The sequence below is a fragment of the Simochromis diagramma genome, unplaced genomic scaffold (genome assembly GCF_900408965.1).
Source record: "Simochromis diagramma unplaced genomic scaffold, fSimDia1.1 OVJJ01000205.1, whole genome shotgun sequence".
Classification (NCBI taxonomy): domain Eukaryota; kingdom Metazoa; phylum Chordata; class Actinopteri; order Cichliformes; family Cichlidae; genus Simochromis; species Simochromis diagramma.
The window spans coordinates 11,298,717-11,319,886 of NW_024386782.1; the positions used below are offsets into that span (position 1 = coordinate 11,298,717).

A 21,170-nucleotide genomic window follows, 5' to 3' on the forward strand; every position below is an offset into this window, starting at 1 on the left:
ATTTAGTCACAAATTCCCAGGTCATTCATCCATTGTATTAGGGGAGGAGTTGCAGTAAATGATGAAAATGGTCTTCTGACTCTCTCCAGCTGTGTCCTCTTTATATGATCAGTGATAGATTGTATCTGCTGCATTGTAAGCCAAGATGAACACAGGTTTAAGCCTTTAAGTCAAGCACAGTGCAGTCTATCATTGGTAAACTGTCACCACTTTGGGTTTTGGGATTGTGATGGGAATTTGCCCTTTAACATGAAATTTCCCACTCGTGGGACTAATAAAGATATCTTATCTTATCTTATCTTAAGAAATATTGTTTTGCATAGGTCTTGATTATTTAGTATCATCCTTTTGTTTATTGTAGTCAGAAAATACAAGCATTTTATTTTGTTTTCATAGCGTACTGGACTTAGACATTTATACAGACCAGTTTTGGCCCCTAATTTAAACAATACGCTTGCACCTTCCTGTATGCCTGATTTATGATAAAGCTGATAAATGAAAACAGAGGCCACACCTGCTTAGAAAAGTGGAAAATTCTTTATTAGAGTCCCTTTCATCTTGGATTTGTTTAACACCTCAGTCCGTTTAAGGGTCTGTTTCATGTTAATCATATGTTAGCCTAAATGTTTCCTTTCATTTTTTTATGAATATCTGGAGTCCAGTCTCTTTCTCTGGCTGTCTCTAGTTTAGTCTTCATCAGTTTCCACTTAAGTAATGGTTTATTACCTGGACATATTTCACAATCTAAATTTGTCACAAACTACAGAGAGTCATGCATTTAGTTAGGTTTAGCTAGGCACTTTTGTTCAGTTTACCTGTGTATGTAAAAAGGCATCGCCGGCTAATTTGAGGTTGCACCGGACCTATATTCTTTTGCAAATGGAATCATTTCACTACTTAATTTTTGGCAATACAGTAAAACATTAAGTTCTATAATATTGTAAGTGCAATACAGTTATGCAAATTTTTGATTGTCAATGCAAACGGTTTCTGTGTATTGTGATTTCTCAAGGCATACTGCCAAGTAGGGCAGGGCAATATGGCCAAAAATACTCATCATGATATATATTTGAAAATTTGCGATAACGATATAACTGACAATATATTTGACGCAAGACAAATTACTTTACAACTCCACAACTTTATTAGAGCAAAAAAAAAAAAAACCATCAATGTATTTTCACTTAAACAAGCAGCTGTTTTTTATGTGCATTAAAGTTATATAAAAATTTAACAGTGCAAATGCAAATTCCTTGCTGACAGTTTAATCAAAAGGCATTTCCAGTGGAAATTGGGCAACATATCCTCAGCATAACCATGTATAATATCCACAAAACTTAAAAAGAGCTTATACACAAACAATACGGTAATATTATGTTAAGGCACCGTAGGTATTACGAGGCTCCTGACTACAGTAGCTGCAATGCTCTGACAATCCATCAAGCGGTGCGGGTTCATAGCTTAGCAAAGTCGTACTAAAACAATTTTTGACAGATTTTTAAGCGCTGTGTACCACATAAAATCGGTTGGGTAATAACGGTTATAACGACAGCCCGCTTGCATGCTCTACCAAAAAATGTGCTTTGGTGTGTATCTGAGGGACGAAAGCCAAACCAGTTCCACATCACTGAAGTTGCAGCATTTTTACAAACCAATTCTGGTTCATCCGTTTCATTCAACGATCCGCTTTCGCCCTTCTCATTCTCTGTTGCCGCCATGCTTTTTCTGCCATGTGCGTATGAAAACAAAGGCACTGTGCATGTGCGTTTTACCCATATTCTATCGCAATATTTCATTCTTTTATCATTGCCTAACATTACACCGGCATTACAGTGAACGATATGATATGGCCCAGCCCTGCTGTCAGGTATACAAGTTTGTATGTATATATGTATGAAGTCTATCTCCTCCTGAATGGGGAGACTAATCCGAACAAAACTTGGAATGAACCTTGTCACACATACAGCAAATAATAACATACTTGAAATGCATTTTCCAAAATTCCATTTTGTTTCACTTTTCTATATATTATGTTTACTTCATTATCACTGTTGTTTTGGTGTCCTGTTTCCGTTTGCATATGTAACTTGAACCAAAATTAGCATATGTCAGAGGTTCCCAAAGTGTGGGGCCCGCCCCCTAGGTGCGGCCATTGCGGGGGGGGGGGGGGGGGGGGGGGGGGGGGGGGTGAAAAGAAAAAAAAAAGGGACACCTGGACACTGCTAACATAATGGACAGGTTTTTGACACAACCTGACACAAACGCAAAGCAGGAGATGAAGCATGGCCAAATGTGTTTCCAAACCAACTTTCTTCCAAGCCAAAGACTAGAAAATATGGTGAAGCATATCTTCCCATTGGCTTCACCTGCACAAGTGCCAAGGTAGGTCTCCCCTGCAGAACTGGTTTTCCCTGTGTCGGGAGCACGCGCTGGGCTCTCCAAATCACGGACAAACAGTATCAAACATTGTTGATTTTTAGTTCACAAACACTTCTTGTAATGACTAACTACTCCTGACAGTTTGGAGATGTTGGCTCTTTATACAGTAAAGTTACTGTACTGTTTTTGAACCCATTTTGTACAGAGAGGCATTTTTTTGAAAAATGTATTGATAGCAATGTTGAATATTATTACACAGGAAAAAAACAACTACACATAAAATAATTACACCGTGACGCCTCTGCCTTTCTAAATGGAGGGACAGTAACTGCGTGTGTGTATGTAAGCGTGTAAAACCTGAAGATAGTCAGATTAACAGTATTTTGTCTCTATCTGCCATTCTGTAATTCATCTCATGTACCTTTGACGCTGCATGACAAACTCTGTATTCCTCGTCCACAAGTAAACGCAAAAAAAAAGATTTTTCTTGTAAAATAAAGGGGGGGGGGGGGGGGGGGGCTAGCAAAAAAAGTTTGGGAACCACTGGCATACGCCATGGAATTTTGTTTGCGTCACCACTAAATACAAAGTGAAGACTTTGAAAAAGCACCGGAGGTTTGGCAAAAACTGCTCATAGAGCAGGTTTTTGCTAGTGAATTACAATAAACAGAGAATTTTAATCTTTTAGAATTAAAGGCAATAATTTGGTGGCATGAATCCTGGAAAAGAAAAATCAGTCTTTCTATTGAATATTTGCGTATATGACCATCCCTACACCTTCTGCACTCATGCAGCCCCCTATCAGCATCCCAACCACTGTGTTCACTAGCCTTTTCATTTCCTTTCACATCTTTATAAAGTTTCACAATCTAAAACTTTTGTATGAACTAATTTTCTTACTGGAGCAATGCTACATTTTTCACAATCTAAGCCAGAGTTAGAAAAAGTATGTCACTCGCTGGTCCTTCTCTTTTCTTTTGTCATACAGTTACTCAGAATGGATGCTGTCTAATCACTTTTCCCATGGTGTTGACTGGGTAAAATATATTTTGTTGCTATGGTCACACTTCTAGTAACACTTGCTGCATTTAGATGCGCATAGTTGTAATCTATATACCAATAAATTAAAGAGAAAATGGGACATGACTAAACTCCTATGGCCCTCTTAATGGTAAGTACCAGAGGTTCTGTCCATCAATCTGTCAACAGTGTCTACCAGTGCTGACTGTCTACATTTCCCCTTTATGGTATTAGCCACTTTAGCAACCACCCCACCACTCTCCCCTCAGCCCCTCACCCACAGCTCCTGAGCTCTGTCTCCTCTGTCCCTGTCGTTCTCTCATCTGCTCATCTGCTCATTTCCCTGCAGTCGATCATGTTTCCCCTCTTTTGCCAAAGCAGAAAGCATTGCCCCCCCTCCTCCACCATTCAGTCTCCATGTTCAGTCTGCCTCCCTGCCACATTATAGGGCAGTACACTGTGGACACTGGAGGATATGAATTTTTAATTTTTTAAAATTTTCTTTCCTTACCTATTGACACAGCAGGGTTACCATTTAGATTCCCGGAATGCTTATAGTGAAATATAAAGCCCCCACACCCCTCCCTCATTATTCCAAACGTTCACCTCCTGATAGGACAAGACAGGCAAATTGGGACTTGGAGCCAAAGGTCAGCTACATTATGTGCACATACATTTTGATTGTATATGGGCTTTCAAATAGGTTTTTCAACTCAAAGTGTTTTTGGCAGGAGGGCAGTTTTCCGATTCTTTTTGGTCAAACTTATGTGAGCAGCATGTCTGCGCCTGGTGTCTGACAGATGAGTCATGCTACCACTTTAGATTTTAGATGTATGATTTCGCTGCACAAGTATGATGAATCAACAGATTAATTCAAAGACTTATTAATAGTTTATTACCATTAAACTGGGAGATTGTGTGACACTGCAGCTCTTCCATGTAACCTAAGATGACCAGCAGTGCGTGGGCGATGATGGACCTGTATACAGTATTTCTGCTAATTAAAACAAGAATATGTAATCTACACATATGTCACTATGTCACATAACTGTGTGGTGACCTGTCTGAAACCCAAGCGTGTAGGATTAAAATGCTTTGCCTGAGAACATGGTTGGTCAGGTTCAGTCAGGACTGATTGCCAAGATAGGAATGACCCACAACTCCATGGTATGAGAACAGTGTCTCCGGTCTCATTATCACGGTATTACCACATCTCCAAGCACACGGAAGCACACACACATCTACAGGGTCACATATAGATGCTTGAAAATAGACATACATAGAAGCAAATATGTAGATTCTCTCTGTTTGTGCTCGCACAAAAATTGAAATCAGTGTCATCTGTGATACCCTGTATCTCAGGTTTTCATAATGGGATTTGGATGTAAAGTCCAATAATGGTTGTAGGGTTACAAAGTTTTTTATGCACACATGCACGCATGCACTTATGAATTCAAGAACTCGAGCCCTCAAGTGCATCATGCAACACTTGTTTTTATTACTGTTTATCCACCAGCTATCCCACAGTAATTAATTTTAATTGAATTATAATTATATAGCGCCACATCACAACAGCACTCACCTCAAGTCGCTTTATATAAGGTACAGACTCTATAATAATACAAAGCAAACCCAACAATCAAAGCACTTGGTGACAATGGAAAAACTCCATTTTAGGACCTCTGGCAGAAACACAATTTGCCAGGATAACAGAACAAAGTTAGATTGCAATGCAACACCTCTACAAGCATGCCACTTCCATTATTAGATATACCCTCATGGGACAAAATACATTTTCTGGAGTATTTTTTACCCAATGCAAATATATATAATTCCATCCATCCATTGTTTTGTCCACTTGCCCAATTTAGGCACACCAGTGGGCTGGAATCTATCCCAGCTTTTAGGTTGGGAGTTGGGTTAAACCTCGAACTTAATATGTTTCCTTTTATTCTGTTTCTCTCCTGTTTATAACTGAACTGGACGTAGTATTTGTGTAGCAGATTTGGTGGAATTTTGCCCGTTATTTTACGAATTCATAATTTTCAAGAGGAGACTATCAGCGGTGCAGCAACCTGAGTTTCAGTGATGTGAAGTGAACAGGCAAAAGAACTGTTAGTGAAGTGAGCACTTATGAATTAAACTATTTCAAACAGAAGGCAAACATTTGAAATGCTACCTTAAAGAGCAACAGATAGTTGCTCTAACAGTTATTTATTAGAGAGTCACCCAAGGTATTCAGATGTATCCTGGAATGTCCACCAGCAACCCATTGTCTATAATCTATAAACCAATGGATGAAAGAAAGTCTGGAATTTTCAAAGACTGCTCACAGAGTCTTTAAATAATTAACAATAGCCTCTATAATGCAACAGCAGTCAATCTACTGGTCAGACAGAATAATTAACCTTTAATAATTAACATATGCACATCTTGTGCATGCGTGCATTGTGATTTAGACCGAGGAATCCATCCATACAGTAACAACTGTGTAGCAAAAGCAAGAAACGCCAGTTGTGACAAAACCATAGCGCTGTGCTTATTTTTGACTTGGTGATTGTGGCAGTTTCATAGTGACACTTTAGCTTTAATTGAGACAGTTAAACAAAGGGTTGGCGTGCAGAATGTAAAGTGGAAATAACCTCTTATGACTTAAATCCAGTATTTTAGAGAATGACCTTGGCATAGCATTTGGATGTGGTGCAATACCTTATTATAGAGTCATAAATACATTCTCAGTTTAAGCCACTGTAGGGCAAAGGCGTCTTCCTCATTGCCGCTGGCTGCTATTTTACACATTTAATACATTGTTTATTCCAAACGGAGAAGATGTCAGATTGCACCACACGGCCACAGACAAACAAGGTCTGTTCATTTGTTTCCATAGAGTTAGCGTGACAATTATGTGTTTTGAATTTAAGTGTTTTAGGACTTCCTAGCAAATTAAAGATAATTGCCTCGTAAAAAAATATCCTCCAAAATAATCCAGTAAGGCTTCATTTCCCAACAGGATCACAGATGGGAGGCTGTGACATAGTAATGATAGCCACCCACGAGTGTGTGTCTGAACTGAGTGTGGTCAAATCCAGAATTAGGTACAGTGGTTAGACAGAACAATCAAACCCCACTGAGTTCCACGCAATGCTAGTTGTGGCTTAAAAAGTGGCCTCTTTTTTGTTCTTAGTATATTTCCCAGAACTGGAAAATGCAGAGAAGCCCACAACAGTCATGCTTGACTTATCACAGAATGAGAATCTAGATCTGTCTAACCATAGGAGACAACTTTTTAGAAAATCACAGATGAATAAAAATTTAATAATGAGTCATGGGATCCAGTTCACACTGTATATGAAAAATCAAATGCCTGTGGAGTATGGTATAAGGCAGCTTATGCCTAAACCAGACTGTGCCTGGTCATCACTGTACCTTTCTATGGAGGCAGGTTCCTTCATGGTTCTTGCTGTTAGTGCATTAGGTCTTTTGTGGCTTCCGTTATATAAACTTCCTTTATACAAGTCTGCAGCCCTTCTCTTATCTGGTATATGCTGAGTGACAAGATGGAAGATTTGCATCTAATGAGTAGGTGAACAGTAACGTTTGAAGGTTAAATTACAGCTTATACTGAAGTTGCATTCTAGGTATAACTTATAAATTGTACCTTCAATTATGTATTGTGAATCTACAATACTCCCTGGGAGCTTATGTTTATATGACTCGCCTCCAGATTTTTGTGGCTGCATGAATATATGTGTGGGTTGTTCTACCAAGTTAATCGAGCAAAAGGCAATGATAGGTTATAACTATAACCTCTGCCCCCAGAAGGATAAGAATGAGGTAAAACACTGTGTTCCCTGCCTCGTAGCTTTGCTTATCTGAACTGCTGGAATGTTTGAATAATTTAAACCGCACCTCACTGCAAGCTGTCACCCAGAGAGGTTTGAGTAGAATCATAACATAACATAGCAGTCATAACTTATCACTTATTGTTTGTCACGGGGAGTGTGGAAAGGAAGAAAGGTGGGTTTTTGTTCCAATTCTATATATTCGGACATGGACACGTTTGAAGTAAGAGCCGCGGAGAGACAGGGAAGTCCAATGAGCCCAGGGGCCAAATGAATCCAGATGTCAGAGCATGTTCATAAGGTGGAGTCGGGTTGTACGGTAGTTGTTTTTCCTTGTTTAAAAGTTCAGTCGTTTCTTTATTCCATTTTTCCTGGCAGTTTCCCACTCTCTTCCCTTTTTCTTCTTTCGTGTTCTTTCTCCGTGTCACTCTCTTGGCAAATATGAAAAGCTCTTTTAACAAGTATGGAATGTCTTAAGGATTCAGTGATCCTGTCATAAACCCACTGAATGATTTGCATCCACTTATGGGGCTGCTGAGAACTAGAAGACTTTTTTTGTTCACCTCTTGTCTTGAGAAAACTTCTGTTTTCTTATGTAGAAAAGACGCTCTGTCTCGCAGAGAGAAAGATTAAACCACGGTATTTCGGAGCATGATAATGTTATAATAACACTATGTAATGCCGTGTAATCTAAACCCGTGGTTGCATCTTGTGGTATAAATGTCCTGCGGCCATTAAGCATTGCGGCCTTGACTGGCAGGCAAGCAGGCAGACCTCACATTGATAACAACTTTGTAGACCAGGACCGGAGGCTTAGAAGACAGTGAAATGGCACTAAAACGCTGTCTTTACAACTTCTTTGGCAGTCTTGCGATTTTTTTCTTTGCCCACTCCCTCTCTTGGCTTCCTATTTTTCTTCTCTTCTACATCTCTTTTTAGCAGGACCTCTTTGAAGGCTTTTCTGACAGCTTTCAGCAAGCAATCCGGCTATAACTTGTCACCCTTTAGCTTTCCAGTCATATTACCTAACAGAGGATTTTTTCCCCATGTCTCTCGCCCTTAGTTCAATCACACATTCTTTTGTTTTCTAGGCCAATTTTATAGGCAGCAACTTTAAATGTTAGCGGGAGCAGCCCCGATCACAGTGATGTTGTTATCGGGTGTGTTACAAATGAGTTGTGCTTTTTACTGGCTTGTGGGGAGTCCCAGTGTGTCACAGACGGCGGTCATATTAGTGCAGCTGTTGAGGAGGACATGGCTGTTGTTATCCTTCTGTCTGTGAGATGGGAGGGGCTGGACACACACCCACACACACACACACACACACACACACACACACACACACACACACACACACACACACACACACACACATAGATTTGCTTTGGTGAATGAAGTCTGATGAATCAACATCCTTGTTAAGTTAACATTATTCCGGATGTTTATCAATAAATAAATAAATAAAATTAAAAGTCCAAAATGCCTCATTAATTCTTCATCTGTTATTCGTCTGTTTTCGGTCCCACATACAGTATTGAACAGGTACTGGAGACTAATGTTCTTTTCAGTGACTACTGTACATGTATATGTGTTTGTACCTACATACACGTGTGTGCATGGTTGTTGGAGTGAGAATATGTGCGTCGGCCCCCTCTTTCTCTTTTCTCAGTGTCTGTACAGTTGCTACTGTGCCTTCATGTTTGGTCATGCTTTCAAGGTGACATCACACACCAAGAGAGGAGGGTTGAGTCCGCGACATACAGACAGAAACCCACAGGAACCCACACACTTACATGGAAAAAAAATATATGGAAAGATGGTGGAAGTAAGATCATGGGTGCAGTGTAGAGTTTTGAGTCATGTAGGTGAAATAGGTTGAATAACCTTCAGATTTCAGATTGCAATATGAAATAATTAATGTTAACATTTTTTAAAGTTGCATTCATTGGGAAATCATATCAATTAGTAGAGAAAAAGTTCAACATTTTAGTAAAATTAAAAGAAAGAAAATTAATTTGGTTGCAGCTCAGCCGTAGACCTGCTAATTTGTATTAAGTATGTACTTAATAACGTAGCAGATTACAATGGTCAGCATATTATTAAATCTTTCTTTCTCTCTCTCTCTCTGTAGAAAAGCAGAGGCATCTTTTCTAAGACATGCATACTTTGCGAATATTTTCCATAACTTTATCCAACTGCAATTCTCAGCTCAACTTGATAAACATAAACGAAGCCTAACTGTTTAGTTTCCAGGGTTTTGATATGTGTTTGCAGTTGAAATGCCTTATGCAGTTCCTGGTGAGCTTGTAGATCATGTAATTTAAGATTTATTGATGATAGTAATGAAATGTTATTTACTTTCCCTCTGTCTTATTTCTGTGTCTCTCTCCTTTCAGACATGTTCCAGTCCCTATTATCCTTCTCTCAAGGCCACCTGAGTTCGCTGTTGGAGGGAAGCTTCCCATCTCTGTCCCAGCAAGCACTACCCCATGTAAATCAGCTTTTTTCCTCCCTCTCCCTCTACCTCCGTGGAGGTAATGTCTCTGTGGAGGGAGAAGTCCACCATTTTTTTAACAACCTCTTCCCACTTGCATACACCCGCCTTATAAATCCAGGCGTTGAAGGCAGCATAATGGTGGGCAGTAAAATGGGTGACTGTCTCCGTATGATCCGGCCAGATATCAACCCGTTTGGCAATCACGCTGTCGTCATGGCCCAGAAGCTGGCCGGGGCTTTGGGGGTTGGGCGGCAACTCGGTCTGGCCCTGGAAGAAGGTCTGGAGGTCATGAACGCAACCGAATATGCCAGACTGAGCAAGGAGTGCGTAAAGTCCCTGGTGAAGATGATGTACTGCTCCCACTGCAGAGGTCTGACGTTGATCAAGCCCTGTGGGGGCTACTGTCTGAATGTAATGCGAGGCTGCTTGGCTTGCTTGTCAGAATTGGATCAGCCTTGGAGGAGATACACTAGGTTGGTGGAGAAACTTACCCATGCCATGGCCGGGCAGCACAGTTTGGAACTGGCCATGCTGGGCGTCAGAGGGCACGTTAATGAGGCCTTGCTTTATACACAGCTTCATGGTCCACTCATTACTGCCACGGTGAGTACACACTGGTGAAACATCGATCATAGGCTTTAATGCACAAGAAAAGGCCTCCAAAACTTTTCTTTTTTTTGTTTGTTTGTTTAATATCTTTGTTTTATACATGTACCTTGGCAAAGTTTAATATATTGATTGGAAAGCTTTTGCAGCTTGCTTGTCAGTTATGACTTATTTTTTTCCAGCAGTGCAACAAAGAACCCTACACACTACATTAATGTTTCTGCTACGTTGAAACTTTTCAGAGAAAAATAATGTTTATACTGAAAAGAACTTTAGCCCCCACCAAGTTAACTGAGGCTAGAGGAATAATTTTTCAAAATGGTAAGGCAGCTAAAAATCTCCATTGTTTACATTCTGACTGTGGAAATATTGCTCATTGACTATGGTGAACCTGAGACAAAAAGTGGATAAAGCGTATGCAAGTGAGTGCACTTGCATGCTATAAATGCTACCATATGGTTTAAGCAATATGTGTGCACAAGTTAATATTGTCAACAGCATTTACAGAGTTTTATAAACTGCTGCCAGAGAAACCTGAAGCTAAACCTGTTCTTTTATGACAGCAAGCATTACAGTTAAGCTGTACCTAGTTAGGCAACTTAGCAAGTAGTACAGAGGTTATAATACATATTGAGTAGTCTTCTTTGATTATTGGTTTCAGACAAAATAGCTTTTGAATCAGGCCAATAATATCACAAGTTCAAAGCACCAGATTGTAATTGCCTAGCAACATCTGTGTAAATAATTTTTCTTTGCCTAAACTTCAAATAATATTTATCTAGAAGGTAAGAAAAACACATTTCATACTTGTAGCAATTCTGGTGACAAATGGCCAGCAACATATTAAGTAAGTAACTTATGTGCTTCAACATGTGAAACCAGCAGTGTGGCTCTTTAGTTGTGGAGGAACACTACAAAACATAAATGGATCCATATTAATGCATAGACAGTTATAACCTGCACAGATGCTTATAACTTTCTCTGTTTGTGTGTAACAGAGGAGAGTTAGGTGCCAGGCTTAAAGACTAACCTAATAAAACTATGCGGGGAGAGAGACCAAGCTTGTATTTCATGTGTGCGTACGTGTGCCTGCTTGGTATTCATAGGGTGGCAGGCAAGCCCAGAGCAGGGGACTCAGCAGCATGAGGACAAGTGGTACAGAATTGAAAGAGTTCCAGCTAGGCCATACAATCTAGACCTAGTAAGCTGACAAAAAAAGGATCTGGATACTAGTGGCATTGATATGTTTGAGTAAACACTCACCAAGGTTGGAGCATAAACATGAGCACCCATGTGTAAAAAGTCATCACACACGCACCCGCACACTAAAAGGCCTACGAGTTCTATGAAATACCCATTGAACCCACTGAAAAATGTTAAACTGTGGTACAAGTGCAAAAATGTGTTTAACTAAAGTCGAGTTGAAAAAAACGAACTCTGCTTCTTTTTTGCCCAGTCAGAGTATTATATGGAGTTGTTATTAAAGGAATTATTCTGACTGTGCGGTTTAATTCTGGGATGCTGTCCCAAGCCATTTGTGGTTGTGCTTTCATTTACTCTGTTAGCTGCAGACTACATGGTCTCCAATATACGTTGCCATACAACACATTGTACATACAAACTCACACAAACGCATACACAGAGGATTGCTCAAGGACGACATTTTTAGCCCAACCTAGCAACCTAGGTCTAACACATTCCTGCTTTTATTGATATAGAGCCTAACTGTGGGTGGGTTGAAGGAAAGTGATTATAGATTTTGGTAGATCCTAGAGTTGGATTATGAGAAGTAGACACCATTAGGGAAAATATGAAAAAATATGCAGTAAAACAGCTACTCTTATTGATGCAAATAGTAGCACCAATGTTCAGTGAGGCTTTCTCAGAATACAGCTGTGTTTAATTCGTCTTAAAGTTTCTCCAGATTCAGCTGTGCTTCTGAGGCCATTTGTTGAGATCATTACAAAAATGATATGGCTCATTTGACCTACAGGGAAACCTTATATCTTCTGCGTGGTTATGATGGCCAGACTAGGATAACTCTTAACACATAAAAGCATGTTTTTTTCTCACACATTGATTCAGTGACTCAGTTGCTTACTAAGCTCTTTATGGTATGTCTATGAGAAAATAGCAACAGTGGTCCATATTAGAACAGTTTATATGCAGGTCTACCTTATCCGCTTGTTGGTTTTACCACACCTTCTCATTACGGTCTTACGGAGGAATGATAATAGCAGACTGGGCCTTTAGATAATGGAAACAAGGGCTCGTGGGTTGATTGGAAGCTTTCCATTTACCATCGCGGCACCTCAGTAGACTGCAGAAGTTTACATTGCAAGCACTTTTTCTTTTACACTTGGCAACAATAAAATTAAGGATTATCATTGGTTTGAAAATACAACCTCACTTTCAAAAGTTGGGATAGTAGGCAGAATATAAATAAAACTGAATTTATCGAGTTGCAAATGATTTGAAGCCTATATTTCATTGTAAATAGAACAAAGACTAAGAACTGAATGCTGCGACTGAGAAATCGGACTGTTTTTTAAATTAAAAAGTATGCTAATTACAAATTTGATAGCAACTAAAACACACATGGATCCATCCTACAACTACTTAGGTTAATTGTCAACAAGTAGTAACACAAATGATCAAACCAAAGAGGCTGAGTGTTTTAGAAGTAAAGATGAGGAGGGATTCACCCAACTGTAAAAGGTTGTCTCATCAAATAGTTAAGCTATTTAAAAATAATCTTTATATCTTTTTAGTTAGCTTTAAAAATGTTTTATATGATAGTTTGATTATAGTATTGTTAAAATAGAGAATCGAGATAAATCTTCAGGTAGTGCTGCATTAAAAATAGACACAGTTCTGGGGTGGATGTGGCTTCACTGGTTTAGGAATACATGTGAAAAAGGTCAGTAAATTTATTGTGTTGCTGCATCCACAAATGCAATTTAAAACTCTATTATGCAAAGATAAAGTCAGATGTAAAGAAGATCCACAAAATCCACCATCTTCTCTGGGTTTGTGCTCGTTTAATTTGGAGTTAGGCAAAGTGGAGAACTGTTGTTCTTAAAAGTTAAATGGAATATCTGGTCTAAAGACATTGTTCTGTATCAGTGTGTGGTTCAAAAGACAGCGTCTTAGGTACTTTATAGTGCACATGGCATGGGTAACCCACACATCTGTGAAAGTTCCACTTGTTGAAAAAATGTAAACAGGTTTAGGAGCACCATGTGCTGTCGTTCAGATGTCTTACTTATTTTAGCAGGACAGTAGCAAACTACATTCTGCACATGTTGCAACAGCACATGGCTCTGTGACCAAGAGAGTACAAAGATCAAACCTTTTTTAATAGTAATACACGAAGGAACTGAAATCTTTAGTTCCCAAACAATTAGAAAGGTGATTAAAAAGGAGGTGATGCCAAAAAATATGTTTACTTTATATGTAAAATATGTACTTTCAGACCATTTTCATCATTTGTTTCAGATATGCTGATGAAAACAGTTCAGAAGGTCTTTTTTATCATCATATATCACACACATGCTCAGGCTTTTATACATACTTCCTGTATCTGATATTTCAGACTGTTAGCTTAATGGTTGCTGCCAAATAATGCAGATGGCAAATCTATATGCTTAAACCATCTTTCTAAATTGCGTGTGCCTTTGGCACGCCTCTAAACATCAGGCGGAGTGACTGACTTAGTCAGCAGTCCATTAGCTAATGATGGTTGATGCAGCCCATCTTCTCCTCAGTCGCCCTCACACATTTCTGCCACTCTCAACTTCTCTCACTGTAATACTGTATGCTGATCATATGCAGCCACACCACAACAAATATACAAACAAACAAGAAATATAAAAACAAACAAATGAATAAATAAATGTTGTTATAACAGCCATAAATGTGATTAAGAGTGGAATGCCTTTGCCTCTGAACACAAAGCAGTTGCACTCAGTTTAATATCTTTCTCTAGTAATCTTTACTTTGGAGTGATTGATTGACAGAATCATATTGTTTCAGAAGGCACACCATCTTGGATCAATATACAGTTGATTATGCTGATGAAATGTCGGTAGAAGGGAATCTAGTGTGAGGTTTTTCTTCAGAGCTCGTGGTCGGCTACTGGATGGATAGTTTGTACAGAACAGGAAACAGAGAAACGCAGACAGAAAACAGACAACAAAAAGAAACTTTATCAGTATAATAAATGAAAGAATGTTTCCAGGACTTTGGTATATTGATCATAGTCTGTAAGCTTCTCCAATCAAAGTCCAGATTTGTGTAATAAACTTCAATAGTGCCATCCAATGTAATAAAATCATGTTCGTTCATTTATTTTTTGTCTATTACATAGTAAATCAGAACACCTGATCAAGTCATATTACCTCTCATATTGATCCAAAAAAAGTCGGATTCCTGATGAGACTTTTTGTTCTTTATAACACACAAATTCCTGATACCTTCAGGTTAGACGTCTCTCCTAATTAAATAAACATAAACACATTTTCTGACACTGAATGCACAAAAATCACACTTCAGTGATTCTTATTTATAGTGCTTCCTGAATCCTGTATTTTGAACTAGCTACCATAATAATATCAGGCAGCAGCTGCTGCAATGTTAACACAAGTGCCTGCTGCATCTGTGTTATGATTTTCATGGTAAACGCTGGCCCATTAGAAGCCTTCATGAACACATGGGCTCCCAGTTTCTCTTTAGATGCTTATTTTCTCTCCCTGTGGCCGTATGTTCCACAATATATTGTAGAGACAGACAAGATGAACTCACTTGACTTTCCCAGTCTCTTTCTCTTGCTTTCTTTTCTTTTTCTCTATATATAACACTACTTGAATCCACTGAGACGTCTTGGCACATTCGGTGTCTGTAATTCTCAGAAATGTATTTAGAGTTTTGGATAAACGTTGTCAACAAACTCCACAGTAACACCCATATTCACAAGAAAGAAAAAAAAAACAAAAAACAAAAAAACAAGAGGCTCTCATTTTTAGATCATCTGCGAGTGATTTAATCAGGGTAAACAAGCCTCAGTGTGGAGAGAGGAACTCAGTGTGCTCCTTACAGACTGCAATCTGAAGGACTTTTTCCTGTGATATACGAGTGACTGCAACTCTCTTTAATTAGCACTGACATCGTTTGGACAACGGAAAAAGGAGAGAGGGGAGGACAGCTCAACAGAGACTGAGAAAGAATAGACAAAATGATTTAGACAAAATGAATGGAGCCCCACAAAGACTGCAATGAAGAACTGTTAGAGAGAGGCAAAGGGCACACAGGGGGAGAAGTGTAACAGTGTAAATTGTCTACACTCTTTTAGTCAGGGCTGTCGGAGATCTTCCTGTATGAGTGGGAGGATTGCTATAGAAAGAAAAGTAGGTTATTCAACATTTTGTTTTTAGCTACTACACATAATCATACTCACTTCATTTAAATTCAGTTTTATTTGTATACTGAAAAAAAAAAACATCACAAACTGCTAAAGATGCCAGAAAAGTCAAACAAACAGAGCATTCATTATGAGCAGCACTTGGCAATGGTGGAAAAGAAGATCTCCTTTTAACAGGAAGAGACCGCTGACAAACCCAGACTCAGGGAGGTGTGGCTATCTGCGGCGAATGGTCGGTTAAAAAGTTAATGACGTGCCATACAAAGATGTGGGGATTGAAAAGAGGTGAGTGGAGGACTAATACTCAGTGCATCATGGGAAGTCCTCCAGCAGCCTACACCTATAGCGGCATAACTAAAGCCAGTTACACACTGGAAACAATTTGCTGTGAGAAACCACAGAAAGATATGCGGGAGTGGAAAAAACTCTCTTTAACTTCAGGGTTAGAAACTAAAGGTACTGCCAGTGAAAGTGCAGAACACCGTTTATTGATATATGACCAGGTAATAAATATATTATAAGGTCACAACAGTAGCCAGAGCCTGGGATGTCTGCAAGCAAGCTTCAAATCACTTCCTGTGTATACGCGGCTTAATGTTTCATGGTCAGCTTTTACACAATGTTTTTGCACAGAGGTGCTTTAAGCTCACACAATTAATATGGAAAAGAAAACCCACTAAAATTAAAACCAATTCAAAAAAAATAAAAGAAATGGTGATAATAAATAATATTTAAACTTAAATTAAATTCAGCTTAAATATATTGTAAACAAACTATAAATGCTGCTTTCTGTTTATCATTCAAAACTTGGTAGCTGACCATCATAAGCAGATCTAATCACAATATTTAACCCTGACCAGCAAACATCTCATCTTGAGGTATGCAGATGTATATAATTTGTACATTCCAGTTTATGGAAACAACACATTATTTACAAAGCAATCTCCTTCATCCACAAAAGAAACCATAGATAATCATTGTGGATAATCAGCTTTTGACATACATGCCTTGACCCAGCTATGCTGCTGTTATTATTATTATTAACAACAACAAGAATAGACAGCTTTTATTAACAAGGGGTCACAACAGGGGTAGGGGGTAGCTCCACACAACCCAAAAGGGAATTGTATCTCTTTCCTGGACTGAACCTGGGATCTTGTAATAATAATAATAATAATAATAATAATAATAATAATAATAATAATAATGCAATATTTATCAATCTGTATAGACTGTCTGATGCCACAGTAACACCTTATAACCTAGATCTGTGTCAGTGTGTGGTTAACCATATAACACAGCCTGGCAGTGCTGCTGAGGGAAGAGAGAGGCTTTCTTATTCCCCTAACCCACCCACATGTTCCCAGAGGGGTCAGGGTTTGAACTGGCAAGTATCCAGTTGCAACCCTGCTTCATTAACCACGAGGCCTCCGCCACAGTACCGCTAGTCTGGCAAAATAAAGACAAAGTCCGTATTATACATACATGTTTATGTGTTATTTTTGGATAATGTTATATTGTTATTACAGACTTTCACACATTGTGCCCAGTGTTGTTCCTCACCAAGTCATTTCGGGGGAGAACAAAAGATACCTTAGAGTCTATGTATTTCTTCTGTTTTTACATTAACGTTTAATCAGCAAAAAAAGAAATGTAAACACTTGTGCGCACATAATGAGCCTTCCTTTTCTGTTTTCATGTGTGTAGCAATTAGCGGTGCAGTTTTTTTTTTCTTCTACATAGTTACCATGCTGCTCAACGGCACAAATTCTTTGCGGTCTCTTTGGGGAAAACATAATAAATATAATATACAGCCATGTTACCAATATTTTAACCAGTGGCTGGTTGCTTTCCCACTGTTATGATAGGACTGTACTACTGTGAGTATTTTCTTTTTTGTTTTCCTTTAGTCTGAAACCACAGTGAATCAAGTCAATTAATTTAACAACTTCTTTACTTTTGATCTTGCAAGTGCTTTTTCCAGCCTGGTAGCTTGTTACATAATGCTCATTGAAACATTCATCTGAAACTAAATTAAATTCTTGTTCCAAAGGCAATGTCTCTTCTCCTACTACACGTTGGTGTGTCATTTCTAAACTTCAATGAAAGGATTGGATGATGGTTTGATCCTATGAGCAGTTTTTAATGATATCACCAAAAACTAAAGAAATTTGAAGTTTAAGTTCCTTGCTATAATCACTGAAGTGGAAGTTTCCTTATTTGTTTTCATATATATTCTGTTACAATGTTGGATAAACACGTCAAAGGTAGCTAATATTTCAGTATTGAAAACTTCTATACCTCAAAAAGTCAGGCTTCAGGCTGCACTAAATGCTTAGGATCAGGCAGTTCATTACTTTTATATAAGTATTATAAAACAGAGGGAATATTCTTGATATGCTGATCTCACACAGGATGCTTTGATTACGAATACAAACTTCCAAATTCCAATCAAAAGACAGGCACTCACAAGAAATTTGGCTTTCAGGGAGAATTGCTGAAATAGCTTAGTTTCGGATAATTGATGAACAAAAGGCTGCACTAAGGCCCAGTGTAAGATAAACAAGGATTAATCAGAACTGTGATGTCAAAGTATTCCAGTAGAGGCCAAGAGTGTGCATAATGGAGATTAGTGTACATTATAGTTTATAATTCTGTCAGATGGTTCAAAAGTGGACATTGTTTCATCTTAGGTCAGGAACTGATGATATAATCCAATCTTGGCTCCTTTTTTAAAATTTCTTTATTTTTATTTTTTTCAATTCTCTCATCCACCATCAGAGCCATGAAAAGGAAATATTTTATATGAAGTTCTGAGCTCACCTAGAAAGGGCATTTAACTGACGATGACTTTGGCGCCGCTTACAAATATGGTATGATTCCTAGAGAAACAGTCGGTAGCATTAGGCAATGACATGTGATTGTTTATATGCACATTTAGCACATACCCCATCGGAAGAAGAAGGTCTTCACTGACCAGACAAGCTAATGCTCATCTCACAATGTGTTGTGCTTGGGGTCAGGGGGGCTGAGAAAGTTCTCCAGGCTTTACTGGATAATCCCTTGATAAATAAACTGGGAGGAAAGACCACCACTGCTATCTGTAAGCTAATACTCCCCTAGAGAAGCGATGGCAATGGGCTTGGCTAGCTTGGAAGCGATTATCTTGCTGTTCTCTTTTTTTCACTCTCTTACTTTAGGAAGATATTTAAGTAATGCACAGTTCTCCATAAAGTTGGAACAACATAGAAAACATGAAAATAGATCATATCTTAGACCTTTGTGAGATTTAAAAAAAACAAACAAAATAAATCTATCCACTTTGGAAAGGGGTTATGTGCAACTGTGTTGATATGCAAAACTGTAAATCCACACCTGTAAAACATACTGTACACATGCAGTGTAGTTGTAAAAACACTAATCCACCCTCCCTGCAGCAGTAGAAATCACATTTCATTGGGTAGCTCAAATGCACATAGAATACATGCCTTGTATTTCCCTAAAGTCTTCCACGTGGAGAAGATCCATCCCATCAATCTGCCCCCTCCATCAGTCTCTGTCCTCAGGCAATCATATGAGGAATGCTCTGTAAAATAGCTGAAATTGTGAAGGTATAACAAGGGCAAGCAGGTGGTCACACACACATACACACTCAAAACCAAAAACTCACGCTGGGCCCAAATGGGATTTCCATTCTCACGCCATCATCAGGTCATGAGATAATTGATTTATGGCCGTGTTTTAGCTCATGTCATTATTCAGCCTGTCATCTGATTGGCTTTCAGGATTATGTGGTTATCAGAGCCAATCTATAAGAGCATGTCTGTATTTCTCAAGAGTATCCTTAAGAGGATCCTGTTTATTTTTCCTGACAGTCACTTTGTGTTCAGTTTACACTGTATGTTTAGTTAGGCATAAAAATGATTTGTGTTAGTGTTATTGTTTTGAAATGTAGGTCTTTTTTTTTGGACCTCTTCAAAAAGTATAACATTTGAACCTCTTCTCTGTGGTTTGGTAATGCAAAAAAATGGGGTAATGCAAACAGAACTGAGAGTGACCCCCTCTTGATGTTCATATTTTACTCAGATGTTTACATTTTTGTCTGAAAGAATAGCACAATGTTGAGAAACGCGGATGAGAAATGGCACTTTGAAAAGTTCACAATGACAGGATTACACCCTATCTTAATTTCTCACCACTGCAGAGTTGTGATAACCTGTAGCACTGCCCTCATTTGTCACGCACTGAACTTTATTTAGCACATTTGGTCTCATGCGATTAAAGAAAAAGACTTTTGAGAGAGTTTCCTAATAGAAGTATTAATAAAAAATGTCCCGTTAATAAGTTTCAGCTTATTTATATATTGGCAGCATATATATATATGCGCAGTGTATTTTCTGAGGTCCTGAGCAGTCAGAAAGGCCCCTTTTGTCTCTTTTTTATCACTCACTTTGTGCTTATTATTTCTGTTATGGCGACTCCTTCATGGTATGTAGTGGTTTTTTCCCCTGTATTATTATTATTTTTACCCAGAATAGTTTTCTTCCTAGCCAGTCATAACAAGGTTACATTAACCTAACACAAAATTCAAATAATAAAAATGAGCATTAAACATCCAACTAATGCATCATAACTACATTATTTTCTTAAGCAAAACCTGTAACTTTTTTACAGACTATTCTGCTCCACCATTTGCTTACATGGCTGTTGCAAAGGCTTGCCAGCTTCCCCAGTTTCGCACACAGACACACACACACTTCCATATGCACAGCGCAGTAGACCTCCCAAACTCTACAGTCTGGACATGATGTCATAAGATTTTATGTTGTAATGAATCTCTGGAATTGGATTTATAGATTATTATTCCTTTATTCATTTCTGTATTTATTTTGCTAAATGAGAAAGAGGCACATTGTTTAATTCAGCAGGAGCTGTTGCATTGGCCAAGTAACTGTCGTGACATTTATAACAGTAGTAATTCCTAGAATTAACTGTGTTTTTGGTCAGAGCAATCAAATAATCTCATTTGTCAGGCTTTATTTTGAAATGTTCAAATCTGTGTTCTAATACATTTCTAAACACACTGTGAGTGTGTGCACACGAGATGAACAATGACTGTCCACAGAAGCATTGCTGCGCATGCAAACAGCATTTAGCTCAGAGTGCTGACAGGCTACATGGTCAAAACAGTTGCTATGGTCTATCTTTTCTCACCGCCGCAATGTAGTGCATGTGTGTGTCGTGTTTGCATGCGTATGTGCGGCCATACTCTTGTGTGGTTGAGTCCGTCCACCACATGTGAGCGTGTTTTATGGGTCCAAAGGGAGTTAAGGTTAATGCAGTAAAACCACCTTCCGCGTGCCCAGCGTATGCCTTAAAAGAGGATTTGACACGAGAATGCAGTAAA

General features: G+C 38.7%; 1 protein-coding gene across 2 annotated transcripts in view; it reads left to right on the plus strand.

Moving 5' to 3' along the window:
* LOC120727514 (glypican-5-like) overlaps positions 1-21,170 on the plus strand; it is an 81,520-nt gene that overhangs the window by 16,424 nt on the left and 43,926 nt on the right. For both annotated transcript variants that reach the window (XM_040021822.1, XM_040021821.1), the window contains exon 3: positions 9,638-10,341. In XM_040021822.1, the coding sequence (XP_039877756.1) occupies positions 9,638-10,341 (704 nt within the window). The remainder of the gene's footprint in view (positions 1-9,637; positions 10,342-21,170) is intronic.